Source organism: Heterodontus francisci, chromosome 3, assembly GCF_036365525.1.
Source record: "Heterodontus francisci isolate sHetFra1 chromosome 3, sHetFra1.hap1, whole genome shotgun sequence".
Taxonomy (NCBI): domain Eukaryota; kingdom Metazoa; phylum Chordata; class Chondrichthyes; order Heterodontiformes; family Heterodontidae; genus Heterodontus; species Heterodontus francisci.
This window is the reverse complement of record NC_090373.1, coordinates 171,464,828-171,481,752: the sequence shown is the minus strand read 5'-3', so window position 1 is coordinate 171,481,752 and position 16,925 is coordinate 171,464,828. Positions and strand designations below refer to the sequence as shown.

The following is a 16,925-nucleotide window of genomic DNA, read 5'->3' as shown; positions in this document are numbered from 1 at the left end:
TGATCCAGATGGCTTGCATCCCAGGTTGGTAAAGGCAGTGAAGGTAGTGGAATAATCTTCCAATCTTCCAAGACAAGGGGGAGGTGCCAGAGGATTGGAGAGTGGCAAATGTGATGCCCTTATTCACGCAAGGTGCAAGGACATTCCTAGTAACCACAGGCCGGTCAGTGTAACAACAGTGGTGGGTAAGGTTTTAGATACAACCAGGGAAAAGAAAAAACACAGGCACTTGGAGAGATTTGAGCTAATGAAGAGGAGGAGCCAGTATAGATTTGTAAAAGCCAGATTGTGCTCGACGAATCTAATTGATTTTTTAATTAAGTAACAGAGAAGGTTGAAGGGAAAGCAATGGATGTTGCCTCTATGGATTTTGAGAAAGCCTATCACAAAAGTACCACATAAAAGGCTGGCTTCCGAAATTGAGGCTCATGGAATAGGAGGGTCACTGTCAGCTTGGATAAATAACTGGCTTAAGGACAGAAAGCCGCAAGTTGTGGTCAAATTGTTTTTCAGACTGGAGGATGGTAGACAGCAGTGTTCCTCAAGGTTCAGCGCTAGGACCACTGTTTTTTTGATATACATAAATGATTTGGAGAGTAAGATGAAGCGGAAAAAGTGTGCATATGACAAATGTCAGATTGATAATACAATTGAGAACAAGGCTGAATATAGAAGGTTCAGAGGGGAAGTGAAAATACAAAGAAGAGAAGCAAAGAGAGAGTATGAGAAGAGACTCGTGACAAATCTAAAAGGGAATCTAAGTCTTCTATAGGCATGTAAATAGAAAAGTGTAGCAAAAGGAAGAGTGGGGCATAATAGGGACCTAAAAGGGAATTTACACATGGAGGCAGAGGGCACGACTGAGGTACTACATGAGTACTTTCTACCTGTTTACCAAGGAAGATGCTGCCCAAGTCATGGTGAAAGAGGAGGTCGTTGAGACACTGGATGGGCAAAAAATAGAGGTGGCATTTAATAGGCTGGCTGTACTTTAAGTTGCTAAGTCTCTAGGGCCAGATGAGATGCAACCAAGGATACTTGAGGAAGTAAGGGTGGAAACTGCAGAGGCACTGGCCATCATCTTCCAATCCTCCTTGGATACAGGTGTGGTGCTAGAGGACTGGAGAATTGCAAATGTTACACCCTTTCTTGAACAAAGGTGCAAGGACAAGCCCAGCAACTACAGTTTAACCTCAGTGGTGGGAAAGCTTGTGGAAACGAAAATGCGTGACAAAATTCATAGTCACTTGGACAAATACGGATTAATTAAGGAAAGGCAGCATGGCTTTAAGGAAAAATATTGTTGAACCAACTTACTTGAGTTTTTGATGAGGTAACAGAGAGGGTTATGATGTGTACATGGACTTCCAAAAGGAATTTGTTAAAGTGCTTCACAACAGACTTGTCAAAGTTAGAGCCCATAGAATGGGTCAGTAGCAGCATGGATACGAAATTGGCTGAGTGACAGGAGGCTGTGAACGGTTGTTTCTCAGACTGGAGAAAGGAATATAGTGGGGTTTCCCAGGTATCGTCGTTGGGACCTCTGTTTTTCTTGATATATATTAAATGACCTAGTGGGCGTACAGCCCACAATTTCAAAATTTTCAGATGGCACAAAACTTGAATGTATTGTGAATATAGTGATAAACTTCAAGATGACACAAACAGGCTGGTGGAATGGAAGGACAAGTGGCAGATGAAATTTGCTGCAGAAAAGTGAGCAGTGATTCATTTTTGAAGAAAGAATAAGGAGAGACAATATAAAAAGTATATAATTCTAAAGGGGGTACAGGAGTAGAGGGACCTGGGGGTGTATGCGCACAAATAGTTGAAGGATGAGAAAGCAATTAAGAAAGCGTATGGGATCCTGGGCTTATATAAATAGAGGCAAAGAGCACAAAATCAAGGAAGTGATGATAAACAAAGAACAATGCAGCACAGGAACAGGCCATTCGGCCCTCCAAGCCTGCGCCGATCTTGATGCCTGCCTAAACTAACACCTTCTGCACTTCCGGGGCCCATATCCCTCTATTCCCTTCCTATTCATATATTTGTCAAGATGTCTCTTAAACGTCGCTATCGTATCTACTTCCACCTCCTCCCCTAGCAGCAAGTTCCAGGCACTCACCACCCTCTGTGTAAAGAACTTGCCTCGCACATCCCCTCTAAACTTTGCCCTTCTCACCTTAAACCTATGTCCCCTAGTAACTGACTCTTTCACCCTGGGAAAAAGCTTCTGACTATCCACTCTGCCCATGCCGCTCATAACTTTGTAAACCTCGATCATGTCGCCCCTCCACCTCCATCGTTCCAGTGAAAACAATCCAAGTTTTTCCAACCTCTCCTCATAGCTAATGCCCTCCAGACCAGGCAACATCCTGGTAAACCTCCTCTGTACCCTCTCCAAAGCCTCCACGTCCTTCTGGTAGTGTGGCGACCAGAATTGCACGCAATATTCTAAGTGTGGCCGAACTAAGGTTCTGTACAGCTGCAACATGACTTGCCAATTTTTATACTCTATGCCCCGACCAATGAAGGCAAACATGCCGTATGCCTTCTTGACTACCTTATCCACCTGCGTTGCCACTTTCAGTGACCTGTGGACCTGTACGCCCAGATCTCTCTGCCTGTCAATACTCCTAAGGGTTCTGCCATTTACTGTACATCTCCCACCTGCATTAGACCTTCCAAAATGCATTACCTCACATTTGTCCGGATTAAACTCCATCTGCCATTTCTCCGCCCAAGTCTCCAACCGATCTATATCCTGCTGTATCCTCTGACAGTCCTCATCATTATCCACAACTCCACCAACCTTTGTGTCGTCCGCAAACTTACTAATCAGACCAGCTACATTTTCCTCCAAATCATTTATATATTCTACAAACAGCAAAGGTCCCAGCACTGATCCCTGCGGAACACCACTAGTCACATCCCTCCATTCAGAAAAACACCCATCCACTGTTACCCTCTGTCTTCTGTGACTGAGCCAGTTCTGTATCCATCTTGCCAGCTCACCTCTGACCCCGTGTGACTTCACCTTTTGCACCAGTCTGCCATGCGGGACCTTGTCAAAGGCTTTACTAAAGTCCATATCGACAACACCCACTGCCCTTCCCTCATCAATCATCTTCGTCACTTCCTCAAAAAACTCAATCAAATTAGTAAGACACGACCTCCCCTTCACAAAACCATGCTGTCTCTCGCTAATAAGTTTGTTTGTTTCCAAATGGGAGTAAATCCTGTCCCGAAGAATCCTCACCGGCCTATAATTTCCTGGATTATCCTTACCACCCTTCTTAAACAAAGGAACAACATTGGCGATTCTCCAGTTCTCTGGGACCTCACCTGTAGCCAATGAGGATGCAAAGATTTCTGTCAAGACCCCAGCAATTTCTTCCCTTGCCTCCCTCAGTATTCTAGGGTAGATCCCATCAGGCCCTGGGGACTTATCTACCTTAATGCTTTGCAAGACATCCAACACCTCCTCCTTTTTGATAAGATACTGGTTCGGCATCAACTGGAGTATTATGTCAAGTTCTGGGAACCACACTTTGGAAAGGATGTTAAGGCATTAGAGAGGGTGCAGATAAGGTTCATGAGAATGGTTCCAGGGATGAAAAACTTCAGCTACGTGGATAGGTTGGAGAATCTGGGTCTTTTCTCCTTGGAGGAAAGAGATTAGAGGAGATTTGATAGAGGCGTTCAAAATCATGAGGGGTCTGGACAAAGTAGATGGGGGAGAAACTCTTCCCATTCGCAGAAGCATCCAGAACCAGGGGACATCAATTTAATATGGTCAGGCAAACCCCACCTGCCAAGACTGCGGCACACATTATTTCGCCACATGAACATTAAAACTTAAAATTGCAAGCCCCTGACCAGAAAGACATTTCCATGGTAACAGACAATGTTTATTTTTTTATTTAGAGATACAGCACTGAAACAGACCCTTCGGCCCACCGAGTCTGTGCCGACCAACAACCACCCATTTATACCAACCCTACATTAATCCCATATTCTCTACCACATCCCTACCATTCTCCTACCACTTACCTACACTAGGGGCAATTTACAATGGCCAATTTACCTATCAACCCGCAAGTCTTTTGGAGGTGGGAGGAAACCGAAGCACCCGACGGAAACCCACGCAGACACAGGGAAAACTTGCAAACTCCGCACAGGCAGTACCCAGAACTGAACCCGGGTCGCTGGAGCTGTGAGGCTGCGGTGCTAACCACTGCGCCACCATGCCGCGCAATGGGGATCCAGCTACTGTTTCCCAATACACAGAAGTGGTCAGACCAGTTTAGTCACATGACTATGACTGTTGGAGAGAATTTGCACTCCCCACAAAGGATTTTTGGAGAGACTGTTCCATATAAAGGAGCTAGTCATATGACTAGACTGCTGGGCAACTTGGGGGGTTTTCTTTGAATTTGAACCTCAGACAAAGGGATTTGAGGCAGAACGCCGTGTGCTCCTGGAACTGAAGCAAGAACATGTCCTGCCTGCCTGCTCATCTCTCAGGGAACTGAAACCATTGAAGGTACATGAAACAGAGAGAGAAAGGCTTGGCACATGAACAAAGTTTTAAAATGATTACTTGGCCCCAACGAAACGCAAGACTATAACTTCAATCAAGGACTACAGCAAGATCGAGAAACAGTAACAAGATATTGCCTCAAACTGTTCTACTTATCTTGTCTTTGGCTCTTTTCTGTCCCCATTTTGCATGTTTAAATCGCATGTGCATGCTAGCTTGAGCGCATCGCATATCCGTGGGCATGAACCGTATTAGAGTTTAAGTTTAAGGTTTAATAAATTTCATCTTTCTACTTTAAACCACAGAAAGCCTGTTTGTGCTCATCTATTTGCCTTATAATTGGAAAATTGTGAACAAGGATTCACAAAGGGAGAGTTCAAAACACTCTTTAAAATTAAACCCTGTTACAACAAGACCAGGTGAAGACAGCAAGTGAGCCCTAGATACATTGCTCACCTGGTTGTAACAATATGATTGGCAAAAGAAGCGACAGCGACAGGAGGAAAAACCTTTCTTTAAATGCAGCGTGTGGCTAGGAACCGGAATGCACTGCCGGAGAGTGTGTTGGAGGCAAACACAATCAAGGCCTGCAAAGGAGAACTGGATAACTATCTGAAGAGAAAAAAATCTACAGGGAGACAGGGAACAGGCAAGGCTGTGGGACCAGGTGAGTTGCTCTTGCAGAGAGCAGTCATGGACATGACAGACTGAATGGCTTCCTTCTGTGCTATAACCATTCTATGATTGGAATACAGAGTAAAATTTGCCAATGATATGAAACTTGAAGGTCTGGCAGACAGCAAAGATGATATTCAACTGCAACAGGACATAGGCTAGCAGAATAGGCAGACAAGTGGCAGTTGGAATTTAATAGAGAAATCTGACATGATTCATTTTGGCAAAAGGGATAGGGAGAGGTAGTGTCCTAGGCCCAACCATCTTCAGCTGCTTCATCAATGGCCTTTCCTCCATCCGAAGGTCAGAAGTGGGGATGTTCACTGATGATTGCACAATGTTCAGTACCATTCACAACTGAAAGAATCCATGTCCATATCCAGCAAGACCTGGACAGCATGCAGGACTGGGCTGATAAGTGGCAAGTTACACTTGTGCCACGCAAGTGCCAAGCAATGATCATCTCCAAGAGAGAATCCAACCATCTCCCTTTGACATTCAATTGCATTATCATTGCTGAAACCCCCACTATCAACATCCTGGGGGTTACATTTGACCAGAAACTGAACTGGACCAGCCAAATAAATACCATGGCTACAAGTCAGAAGTTGGGAATTCTGCAGCAAGTAACTCACCTCCTGACTCCCAAAGCCTGACCACCATCTACAAGGCACAAGTCAGGAGTGTGATGGAATTCTCTCCACTTGCCTGGATGGACGCAGCTCCAACACTCAAGGAGCTCGACATCATCCAGGACAAAGCAACCCACTTAATTGGCACCCCATCCAGCACCTTCAACATTCACTCCCTTCACAACTGACGCATACAGTGGCAGCAGCATTTACTATCTACAAGATACACTGCAGCAACTCACCAAGGCTCCTTCAACAGCACCTTCCAAACCCACGGACCTCTAACCTCTAAACTATACCCAGAGGTCAAGGGCAGCAGATGCATGGGAACACCACCACCTGCAAGTTCTCCTCCAAGACACACACCATCCTGACTTGGAACTATATCATTCCTTCACTGTCACTGGGTCAAAATCCTGCAACTCCCTGCCCAACAGCACTGTGGGTGTACCTACACCAGGTGGACTGCAGCTGTTCAAGGTGGCAGCTCACCACTTCTCAAGGGTAATTGGGAATGGGCAATAAATGCTGGCCTAGCCAGCAACGTGTACATTCCCCCGAACGAATAAAGAAAAAGGAATATAGACTAAATAGTACAGTTCTAAAGGGACAGAGGAACCTGGGGGTTCATGTGTATCTATCTTTGAAGGTGGCAGGGCATAATGAGAGAGTAGTACCTATGTTACTCTGGGATATGGGGATAGTGTGGGAAAAAGACATTGAAGTGGATGATCAGCCATGATAATATTGACTGGCGGAACAGGCTCGATGGGCTCAATGGCCTACTCCTGCTCCTAAGTTCCTAGCTAGCAAAGCATATGTGATCTTGGGCTTCAAAGATAGAGGTATCCAGTACAAACGCAGGGAAGTTATGCTGAGCCTTTATAAAGCTCTAGTTCAGCCACAACTAGAAAATCGCTACCAGTTCTGGTCACTACTCTTTATGACAAATGTGAGGGTCCTTGAGAGAATGCAAAGGAGATTTACTAGGATGGTTCCAGGGATAAGGGATTTTAGCTACAATGTTAGATTGGAGAAGCTGGGGTTGTTCTCCTTGCAGCAAAGGAGGTTGAGGGGAGATTTGATAGAGGTGTACAAGATTATGACATGTTTGGGTAGGGTAGATAAAGAAAATCTGTTCCCATTAGCTGATGTTACAAGGACTAAGGGACACAGGTTTAAGGTTTTGGGCAGGAGGTGCAGGGGGATGTGAGGAAGAACTTTTTTTAGGCAGCCAGTGGTAATGATCTGGAACTCATTGCCCATGAGGGTGGTGGAAGCAGAGAATAATGATTTCAAAAGGAAACTGGATGGGCACTTTAGGGAAATAAACTTACAGCGCTACGGGGATGCAGCCAGGAAATGGGACGGATTGGATTGCTATATGTAGATCATGCATGGACACGATGGGCCGAAAGGCCTCTTTATATGCCATTATGACTATGATTCTATGTTCAGCTCCCTGGGAGCTCAGCAGGAAAAAGTCAGATCAAATCCCTGATCTCTGCAAAGTTCCATGATCTTCGCCAGGTTAGTGATCCTTGGTCAGCTGTGGGAAAATTCACAGGTCCTCCTTCAGATTGCTATCCAATGACTTCTGGTGGAAATGCACAAGTAGATGTTGGGTGACGACATATCAAGCTCAATGGCGACACCCGTATAAGTAACAAATTAAGACTCACTGTCAAGGCTTCACCCATGTATATTCACCATTTGGAAAAAGTTACTGAAGGATAATCAGGGTCCCATAAACAACAAGGGGTTCAACACTATCATGAGTTGAGAAGAAAATTGGTAAGGTAATTCAAAAATTCTGTACATTTTGTCTGTCAACGAAAGTAGGGCGTGAAGTTTGTTCATATGAGCTATTAGCATTAGTATAGTTTGCACAAGACTGAAGTGATGAATACGATAATATCCACAAGTCACTTTGTACCTTTTTAGTTGTGATGCCTCTTTTCCACAATGAATGAAGAGTCTGGAAAAAAACAATATTTTAAAATATTTGTATTTAGCTGCTTGGAATCAGTCACAATGGCCTATTTGTAAAAGGTATAATCATGCATACACAGTATACAGAGAGATTACAACATTTCTAAAATCAGAAACATGATCATGGAAAATAAATTCTCATTGCATTTAAAATCAGGAGATATTGTCTCATAATGTAACAACAATTACAACACAGTAAAAAAAAACATGCAATACCTTAACACCTTCAGACACATGAAGACGGTCGGTGGTCTTGGCATCAGAGGCGTTTTTTGCATCTACATTCTTGAAACAATATAGAAAGGTTATAGCCAAGTTTACTAACAATTTTTACAGCTCCTAAACAGAAGATAAAATTATACTTCATCTACCATCTGGTTGTATTCACTTTTCAAGACTGCAGCAGTATCAAGATCAAAAATATAACCAAGTCACAATTGTCTTATTTGTCCCCAACATAATGATTATACTGGAGGACATGCCAAGAAGGACATTTTTAAAAAAAATGAACACAGCTTGATAACTCCCTTCAAATCTTCATCCCGAATAAACTATCTGGCAACACAACTACATCACGATATTACACATTGGTCTTCAAAAAAAAAAAAAATTCTTAACAGTCTCAGTTCCACAATTGTTGCTGTCCCTTGAATGCAGGGACAAAGCAGCACAAGGTACAATATTACAGTAACAGCACAATTATGATAGCAATTCTGCTGCACAAGAATCAAAAGAATTAACATTTGTCATGCAATGTATGGAACAATGAATAGCCACCTCCAAATATTGTTAAAAACAATAAAGTGTTCTCTAACTTTCAATGTATTTTTAAGATTTATAATGCAAAGAGAACACCATCTGGTGCATATTATAAAATCACTGTTACCACACCTTCTCAGATGAATTTATAGCAAGGCCAAAGACTAACGATTTAAACTAGGCTTCAGTTAGCTGCTCTCTGAAAAGTATTGAGAAGATTGTGCGAGTCAAAGCTGTTCAGCCATTATGTACATCTTTGGATGGGGCAATGTTGCTGATTGATCGACCATAGCTTGATTGGGCGTAGGGCAAGATTTGCATTCATAAGTGCATCAAAATTTTTTGTTGCTTTGGCATGTTGAACATAAGTAAATTTGTAACTCAGAAAGTAGACAAAGCGGTCATCAGGATTGGCTGACCCACCAGGGATACTTTGAAAGAAAGTTGATGTTAACATTAAAACCTAGAACGTGAAAGGCTTCTTTTGATGTAAAAGCATACCATAGCCACTCGTTCCTAGTTCACTTTCCAAAGTTGTTTCAATTCCAAATTCCATGGCAGCTGGATTAAGGATATCACTCCACCCATATACAAACATCATACCAGTAGATCTTTCCATTTATGGAACCATTAAAGATATTGGTGCCGGGGTGGGGGGGGGGGGGGGGGGGGGGGTGGGTGGGAAGAAATTAATTCCCATAGTGCCACTTCCTAGCAGCACTGCAGATATCCATTCCCCAGAGCCAGGGAGTGCCACAGGCCACTGCCCACATGGCATTCTTCACTGATCTCACTGAAGAAAGTTGCGCGGCCCGCACAGGTAGCAGCCTTCAGCACTACCTGTCCCCAGGGTATCGACGTAGTCTGATTTGCTTAGCAGCACGACGCAAACAAATTTTTCCCCCATTAAGTTCTTTTGGGAAGTGAAATTTTTGGTGTATTTTAAGAGTGTTAATTAGTTCACTACCATTTATCAGTTTCTGTGTAATCCTGATTCTTACAAATAAATAGCCTGAAATTGGGAAAAGTGCCTCGAGGATAAGTTCACTCAGGTATTTGGGACAGTTTCTTAGAACACCACATTGTGGAACCAACCAGGGAACAAGCTATTTTAAATCTAGTAATGTGTAATGTGACAGAATTAATGATCTCATAGTAAAGGGGTGATCATAACATTATGAATTTCACATTTAGTTTGAGAGTGAAAAACTTGAGCCTAAAACTAGTGTCTTAAACTTAAATAAAAACAATTACAATAGCATGAAGACAGAGTTGGTGAAAGTGAACCAGGAAAATAGATTAAAAAGCAAGACAGAAGATTAGTAGTGGCAGACATTCAAGGAGTTATTTCAATTTCTCAAAGATATATCCTATTCAGGAAGAAAGATTCTATGATGCACCATTCATGGCTAACGAAGGAAGTTAAGTCTGATATCAGATTTTAAAAGGCATACAATGTTGAAAAGGTTAATAGTAGGACAGAAGATTGGGAAAATTTTAGAAACCAACAAAGGATGACTTAAAAAAAAAAGGCAGTGAAAATAGATCGAGAGTAAACTAGCAAGAAATATAAAAAAAAGACAGTGAGAGCTTCTGCAAGTACATAAAAAGAGAGAGTAGCTGAAGTAAATGTTGATCCCTTTCAGGATGAGACTGGGGAAATTAATAAGGAGAGACAAGGAAATAGCAGTGACTTGGAACAAGTATTTTGCATCTGTTTTCATGGTAGAAGACGGTGATGGAGTCCTTGCGTGTGGACAGCATTCTATAATCGGTAAATGGACTGTTAGGTGCTATGATTTTGGATTCAAAGCTTGTATTTTTTTTTTCTTGAGACAATCATTTACTAGAAATGAAACCAAAAGCTCCAGTGTTCTGGAAAGACAAAACTGGTCCTAACTAGTTTGAAACACACAGTCTTATGATCAGAGATGTGACCAGAGACATGTAACTGCAGCTCAGCTTTCAGTTCAGAAGAATACTCTGCAGTGGGTGGAAGCAAAAACAGCCAACTATTGTTTTAAAGAGACAAAAAGTCAGGCTACAGGCTGAGAAAAATCTGAATCAAGACCATTTAGCAAATAGGACTCAGGGCAGTTCTGTGACTTAGAGTTATCAGTGAAACCACACCATCAGGACGGTTGTAGGTGATGCCGAGGTTGTTTGAGGGGCGACAAGATCAAACCATTAAAGGGAAGACTGCATTGCTCACTATTGAAGTGACCTCATTACTTCCATATCTGCATCTTGGAGGACGGGACTTGGAAAACTACCGGAAGAAGTTCCTGATTTGATGTACTTTGGGATTGTTTGGCACCCTCTTGCGGACAGTCCTGAAGAATCCTCTGAGCAGCCCTATCTTTGTTGCATCCGATAATTAAGTTGCAACCTTTAACATAAATCATGTCGACCAAGATTTAACTGTTAGTTCACATTCAGCTTAGGTTGGTTTTTGTTTGAGTGTTGAAGTAAAAATTATAATTAAAAAGTGAAATCTTGTCCGTTGGTTTTTTTGTTTCCTAAATTGGGATCCGTTGGTGGATTCGATTATTTTGGTTTGTTGTTGGTCTCCACAAGGATCACAACACAAAAAACATTCCAATAATAGAAAATTAGCAGGCAAAAGGGAGGAACATAGAACTATCACCAGAGGAAAAGTACTAGGAAAACTAATGGGACTAAAGGCTGACAAGTCCCCTGGACCTAATGGCCTGCATCCAAGGGTCTTAAAAGAATTGGCTGCAGAGATAATGGATGCATTGGTTGTAATCTTCCAAATTCACCAGATTATGGAAAGATCCCAGCAGATTAGACAACCACAAATGTAATGCCCCTATTCAAGCAAGAAGGGAGACAGAAAGCAGGAAACTATAGGTCAGTTGGGAAAATGCTACAATCCATTATTAACGTAGTAGTGGCAGGACACTAGGAAAATCATAATACAATTTATAGAATATATTAGAGTTCTTTGAGGATGTGGTGAGTAGGGTGGATAAAGGGGAACCAGTAGATGTAGTGTATGTGGACTTCCAAAAGGCTGTCAAGAGGTGCCACATAAAAAGGTTACTGCACAGGATAAAAGCCCATGGTGTTGAAGTTAACATGGATAAAGGATTGGCTAACTAACAGAATACAGAGTCTGGGATAAATGGCTCATTTTCAAGTTGGCAAACTGTTAACAGTTGGGTGCCACAGGGATCAATGCTGGGGCCTCAACTATTTACAGTCTATATTAATCACTTGTATGAAGGGACCAAGTGTATTGTAGTCAAATTTGCTGATACAGAAAGATAAAGTAAGCAAGTTGTGAGGAGGATACTAAGTCTGTAAAGAGATATAGATAGGTTAAGTGAGTGCCAAAAATTTGGCAGATGGAGCATGTGTGAAAATGTGATGTTTTCCACTTTGGTAGGAAGAATAGAAAAACAAAAGATTATTTCATTGAACAGTGACTATAGAATGCTGCTGTACAGAGGGATCTGGGCATCCTTGTACACGAAACACAAAAAGTTAGTAAGCAGGTACGGCAAGTAAATAGGAAGGCAAATGGAAAGTTGACCTTCACTGCAAGGACAATGACAGTCAAGTGGAGTTGAGAGCAAGATCAAATCAGTCATGCTGTTACTGGAAGGTGGAGTATACTCGAAAAGCCGTACAGCCTACTCTTGCTCCTATTTCTTATACTATGAAAAATAAAATCAATGAACTTTTTTCCGTCTATTGCAGACAGGAGTACATGTGACATTCAGCACAAATCATCTCAGCAAAACATTATTGCCATACTTCTTCAGATACACCCAAGATGTTAGGTTTACGATCATAATGAGCCACAGGTCTCACAATGAAAACTGCCTTTCACTGATCACAAATAATGAAGGAGAGAAAGCCTCAGACATTGACAGATTTCCTGTTAGCATTAAAAGGTGCCCACAAAGTTTAACAGGCCTTAGCTTATTGGATGTTTTTCAGTTCAGCGTCATCTCCAGAGAACCCAAGGTGTCTGCAGACAGACTGAAGAATCCTCAGAGACGTGCTGAGTCCAAAACAGGAAGTATGAAGCAGAAAATATAAAATATTTTTAAATTAAGTAGAGAAAGAAAATTAAAGATTGGAAATGCAGTTCAGATTAAGGGAGAGATAAGCAACAAGCAGAAAGAGAGTTTCTTTAAAATCTGCAACATCAATTTTCCTGAGGGAATACACCAGTAAAATTATTTTTTCAAGGATAGGGAGGCTGTTCAGCAGTATTCATCACACTATATGATGATAAATGGGTGCAGGAGTAATCTATTCAGCCCCTTGAACCTTCTCTGCCATTCAATACGATCATGGCTGAGCTGCTGCTTCAATTCCACTTTTCTGTCTGCTCTAGATTTTCCCCTTTTTAACCAACTTTTTGGTCACCCTTTGCTGGTTTCTAAAACACTCACAATCCACAGACTTCTGACTATTCTTTGCAACATTATAAGCCTCTTGGTTTAATTTAATACTATCCTTAACTTCCCTAAGTCACAGATGGAACTCTTTGGATGAGTTTTTGTTTTTCATAAGTGGAATTTATTTTTGTTGAACATTTTGAATTGTTTCTTTAAATGTTTCCTACTGTTTATTTACCATCATACCTTTTAGTTTATTTATCCGATCAACCTTAGCCAGCTCTCCTCTCATATCAATGTAATTGGCTTTTTTTAAGTTTAAAGATTCACGTTTGGGACTCTAATATGTTGCTTTCAACCTTAATATAGAATTCAATTGTATTGTGATAACATTTTCCCAGAGGATTTTTACTGTAAGATTACTAATTAAACCTACCTCATTGCACAAATTGCTTTAACCCTAGCTGGTTCCAAAATTCATTGTTCCAGGAAACTGTTGCAAAAGCATTCTACAAACTCATCTTCCAGATTACCTTTGCCAATTTGATTTGCCCAGTCTATATGATTTAAGACCCCGTGAATTACATTGCCTTTGTTACAAGCTCCAACTATTTCTTGCTGAATGCTCTGTCCTCCAGTAAACTACTCCTAGGGTGTCTATAAAATACTCCCAACAGCATTTTCTGACCCTTATTATTCCTAACCTCCACCCATACTGATTCTGCTTCCTGATCTTCGGAGCCAAAATCCTTTCTTACTAACTGTCCCTGTATCATCCTTTGCTATCAGGGCTACTCTCCTCTTTTTCCATTCTTCTGTCTTTTCAAAATGTTGTGTACCCTGGAACATTTATTTCCCAACCTTGGTCACCTTGTAATCATGTCTTTGTAATTGTGATTAGATCTAAACCATTTATCTCTATTTGTGCCACTAGTTCAATCTTATTCCGAATGCTTCATGCCTTCAGATAAAGTGCCTTTAATTTTTTTTTTTTCACTATTCTTTACATGGATCTTAATTCACTGATGCACCATTATCGTCCCATTCTGCTCCCAGGATAGGAGCAGGGTATCTCTGACAGCAACTTCTCGATTTCTGCATTTAACTGCTGTTAGCTTCGGCACTATTATTACTGCAGCGAAATCTGGGCCATTACACCCTTTTCAGTATGTCAAGAGTTAAAGTTGGCTACAAAATAAGCATCACCTAACTGGAATACAGTTATAGCTAACACAAAAATACAACTAATTCATTACCACATTTGTATTTGGTGTCTGTACCACCACAGGTTGTGGAAGATCTTTGCTCATCTAAAATAAAAAGATAAAAATTATATATGTTAGACTGAAGGACAGGACTCAATTTAAATAGTTAATGAAGTTTAATACTTTAATATACTCACGTTAAATTTAGGGAAGACTATGATTTCTTCACTGCAAACAATATATTCAGTCTTGTGGGCAATATATTGCCCTTTACTTAATGGGTGAGGTTCGAGACTATTACTAATACCACTGCTGAAAAATCTTTTGTCATATATATCCTAAGAAAAAGAGAGAATACGTAAGACAACTAGATTGGTCATAAATTCAGCTCTTTGCAAAAAAGTATCAAATTTCACTGACTGATGTGCTCCAAAAAAAAAAATTAAACAGTTTGCAGATTAGAAGCAGCAATAGATATTCAAATGCATAGACCTTCATACCTAGGCTCAACTATCACCAGTAACCTGTCTCTAGATGCAGAAATCAACAAGCACATGGGTAAGGCTTCCACTGCTATGTCCAGACTGGCCAAGAGAGTGTGGAAAAATGGCGCACTGACACGGAACACAAAAGTCCAAGTGTATCAGGCCTGTGTCCTCAGTACCTTGCTCTATGGCAGCGAGGCCTGGACAACGTATGCCAGCCAAGAGCGACGTCTCAATTCATTCCATCTTCGCTGCCTCCGGAGAATACTTGGCATCAGGTGGCAGGACCGTATCTCCAACACAGAAGTCCTTGAGGCGGACAACATCCCCAGCTTGTACACACTACTGAGTCAGCAGCGCTTGAGATGGCTTGGCCATGTGAGCCGCACGGAAGATGGCAGGAACCCCAAAGATACATTGTACAGCGAGCTCGCCACTGGTATCAGACCCACCGGCCGTCCATGTCTCCGCTATAAAGACGTCTGCAAACGCGACATGAAATCCTGTGACACTGATCACAAGTCGTGGGAGACAGTTGCCAGCGTTCGCCAGAGCTGGCGGGCAGCCATAAAGACAGGGCTGAAATGTGGCGAGTCGGAGAGACTTAGTAGTTGGCAGGGAAAAAGACAGAGGCGCAAGGGGAGAGCCAACTGTGCAACAGCCCCAACAAACAAATTTCTCTGCAGCACCTGTGGAAGAGCCTGTCACTCTAGAATTGGCCTTTATAGCCACTCCAGGCGCTGCTTCACAAACCACTGACCACCTCCAGGCGCGTATCCATTGTCTCTCGAGATAAGGAGGCCCAAAAGAAAGAAGACCACCTTCAAATAAATGGGGCAAAAATGGATGCATTTCTGCTATTAACAGGTTGCCAGAAAAGCTGTTTTTTTTTCCTTCAAGTAAAGCTATGGAGCTTTTGTAATCATTTACCAGCTGCAGCTATTACTTGGAGTTCACAAAACACCTACTTTCTCCTCCAAAATGTGGTTAGAATTTTAGGTTTAGTGCTTGCAGCTAAACTCATTTATTTCTGTGATGTCCTTTCAGTACAAAGCAAAAAATAATTTAAGAAATTTGTACTTCCAAGTCCAGAGAAAGAGCTCAATAATATGACCTTGGAATGGTGAACATATGAATAAATAATTTTTTTCAAATTAAAATGGAACAATCCACTGAATAAAAAGTACTCCCTTAAATGACTACCACTTTAACTAATGTGTTGATCTTATGGAGATTCATGGGAATGAATCCTTAACATGGTACCTCGAGGCTACAAAAAGCTATGCCCCTTCAACCAATCTTCTTCAAGATAGTACTTTACAAAAATCTAGCAAGTACAGCATAACTAGTTAACACAGCAAAATGTTTCACATTATTATAAAGTTTTGGACCAGGTTTATTGTTGACAATTCAAAGAAGCCAGATATTCCTCAAGCAAATTTAATGTCTGAAGTAAAATTAACATTTCCCACTTTGGATATTTACTCCAGACTGTTTACATTACCATTGGAAATAGAAGCTTGTATATAAAAGGCATAAAAACTTCCTGCATTCCAAGTCAGCACACACAATATTTTCTCAGAATACTTACTTGATAATTAAATTCATTGTGGCATGGGTAATATCTGAGGTACCATTCAACTGTTAACGATACTGCTACAGGACATTTGAATGAAACAACTATGAAGGGGGAGAAAGAAAAATTATAAAAGCAAATTTTAGAATACCACAAACTGTGTGGTAAAAATGTACACGGTACGCACAAGGTGAAACAAAGGGGTTTCAGGAAATTAAGCACTCATGAATTTACCAGTTATCTCAACTGGCATTAATATCAAATCACTGGTTAGCTTGTAACAATATATTTTAAGATCAGTTTCCAGTTGACTTGCATACATAAATTCCCCAAATTAGTTTAGAAAATGAATACAAGACAGATTTCATATTTGTTAGGCATGACCTGTATGATTGTATAACTTCGAAATCCATCCAAGTTAATTGTGAAACTAAACAGTTGCGTTAAAAGAGCAAAGATTATAAACAACTAGATCTGTAATGACCTTTGATCTCCATTCCAAATATAGAATTATTTCAGTACCACTAGAAGTTCAGGAAAATGGGCAAATACAATCCAATTTTCCAGTATGTCACTTTACAAAGTTATTTTCTCATTTCCAAAGCATTATTAAATTTGATTACAACAACAGCTTGCATTTAAATAGTAGAATATTCCAAAGAGTTTGGAGACATAAGTA

General features: G+C 41.1%; 1 protein-coding gene across 2 annotated transcripts in view; it reads right to left on the bottom strand.

The window, feature by feature from the left end:
- tmem87b (transmembrane protein 87B) overlaps positions 1 to 16,925 on the bottom strand; it is an 89,018-nt gene that overhangs the window by 39,641 nt on the left and 32,452 nt on the right. For both annotated transcript variants that reach the window (XM_068027615.1, XM_068027614.1), the window contains exons 3-7: positions 16,262 to 16,350; positions 14,383 to 14,523; positions 14,237 to 14,290; positions 8,062 to 8,130; positions 7,790 to 7,831 (exon numbers count right to left, since the gene is read on the bottom strand). In XM_068027615.1, coding sequence (XP_067883716.1) covers positions 7,790 to 7,831; positions 8,062 to 8,130; positions 14,237 to 14,290; positions 14,383 to 14,523; positions 16,262 to 16,350 — 395 coding nt within the window. The remainder of the gene's footprint in view (positions 1 to 7,789; positions 7,832 to 8,061; positions 8,131 to 14,236; positions 14,291 to 14,382; positions 14,524 to 16,261; positions 16,351 to 16,925) is intronic.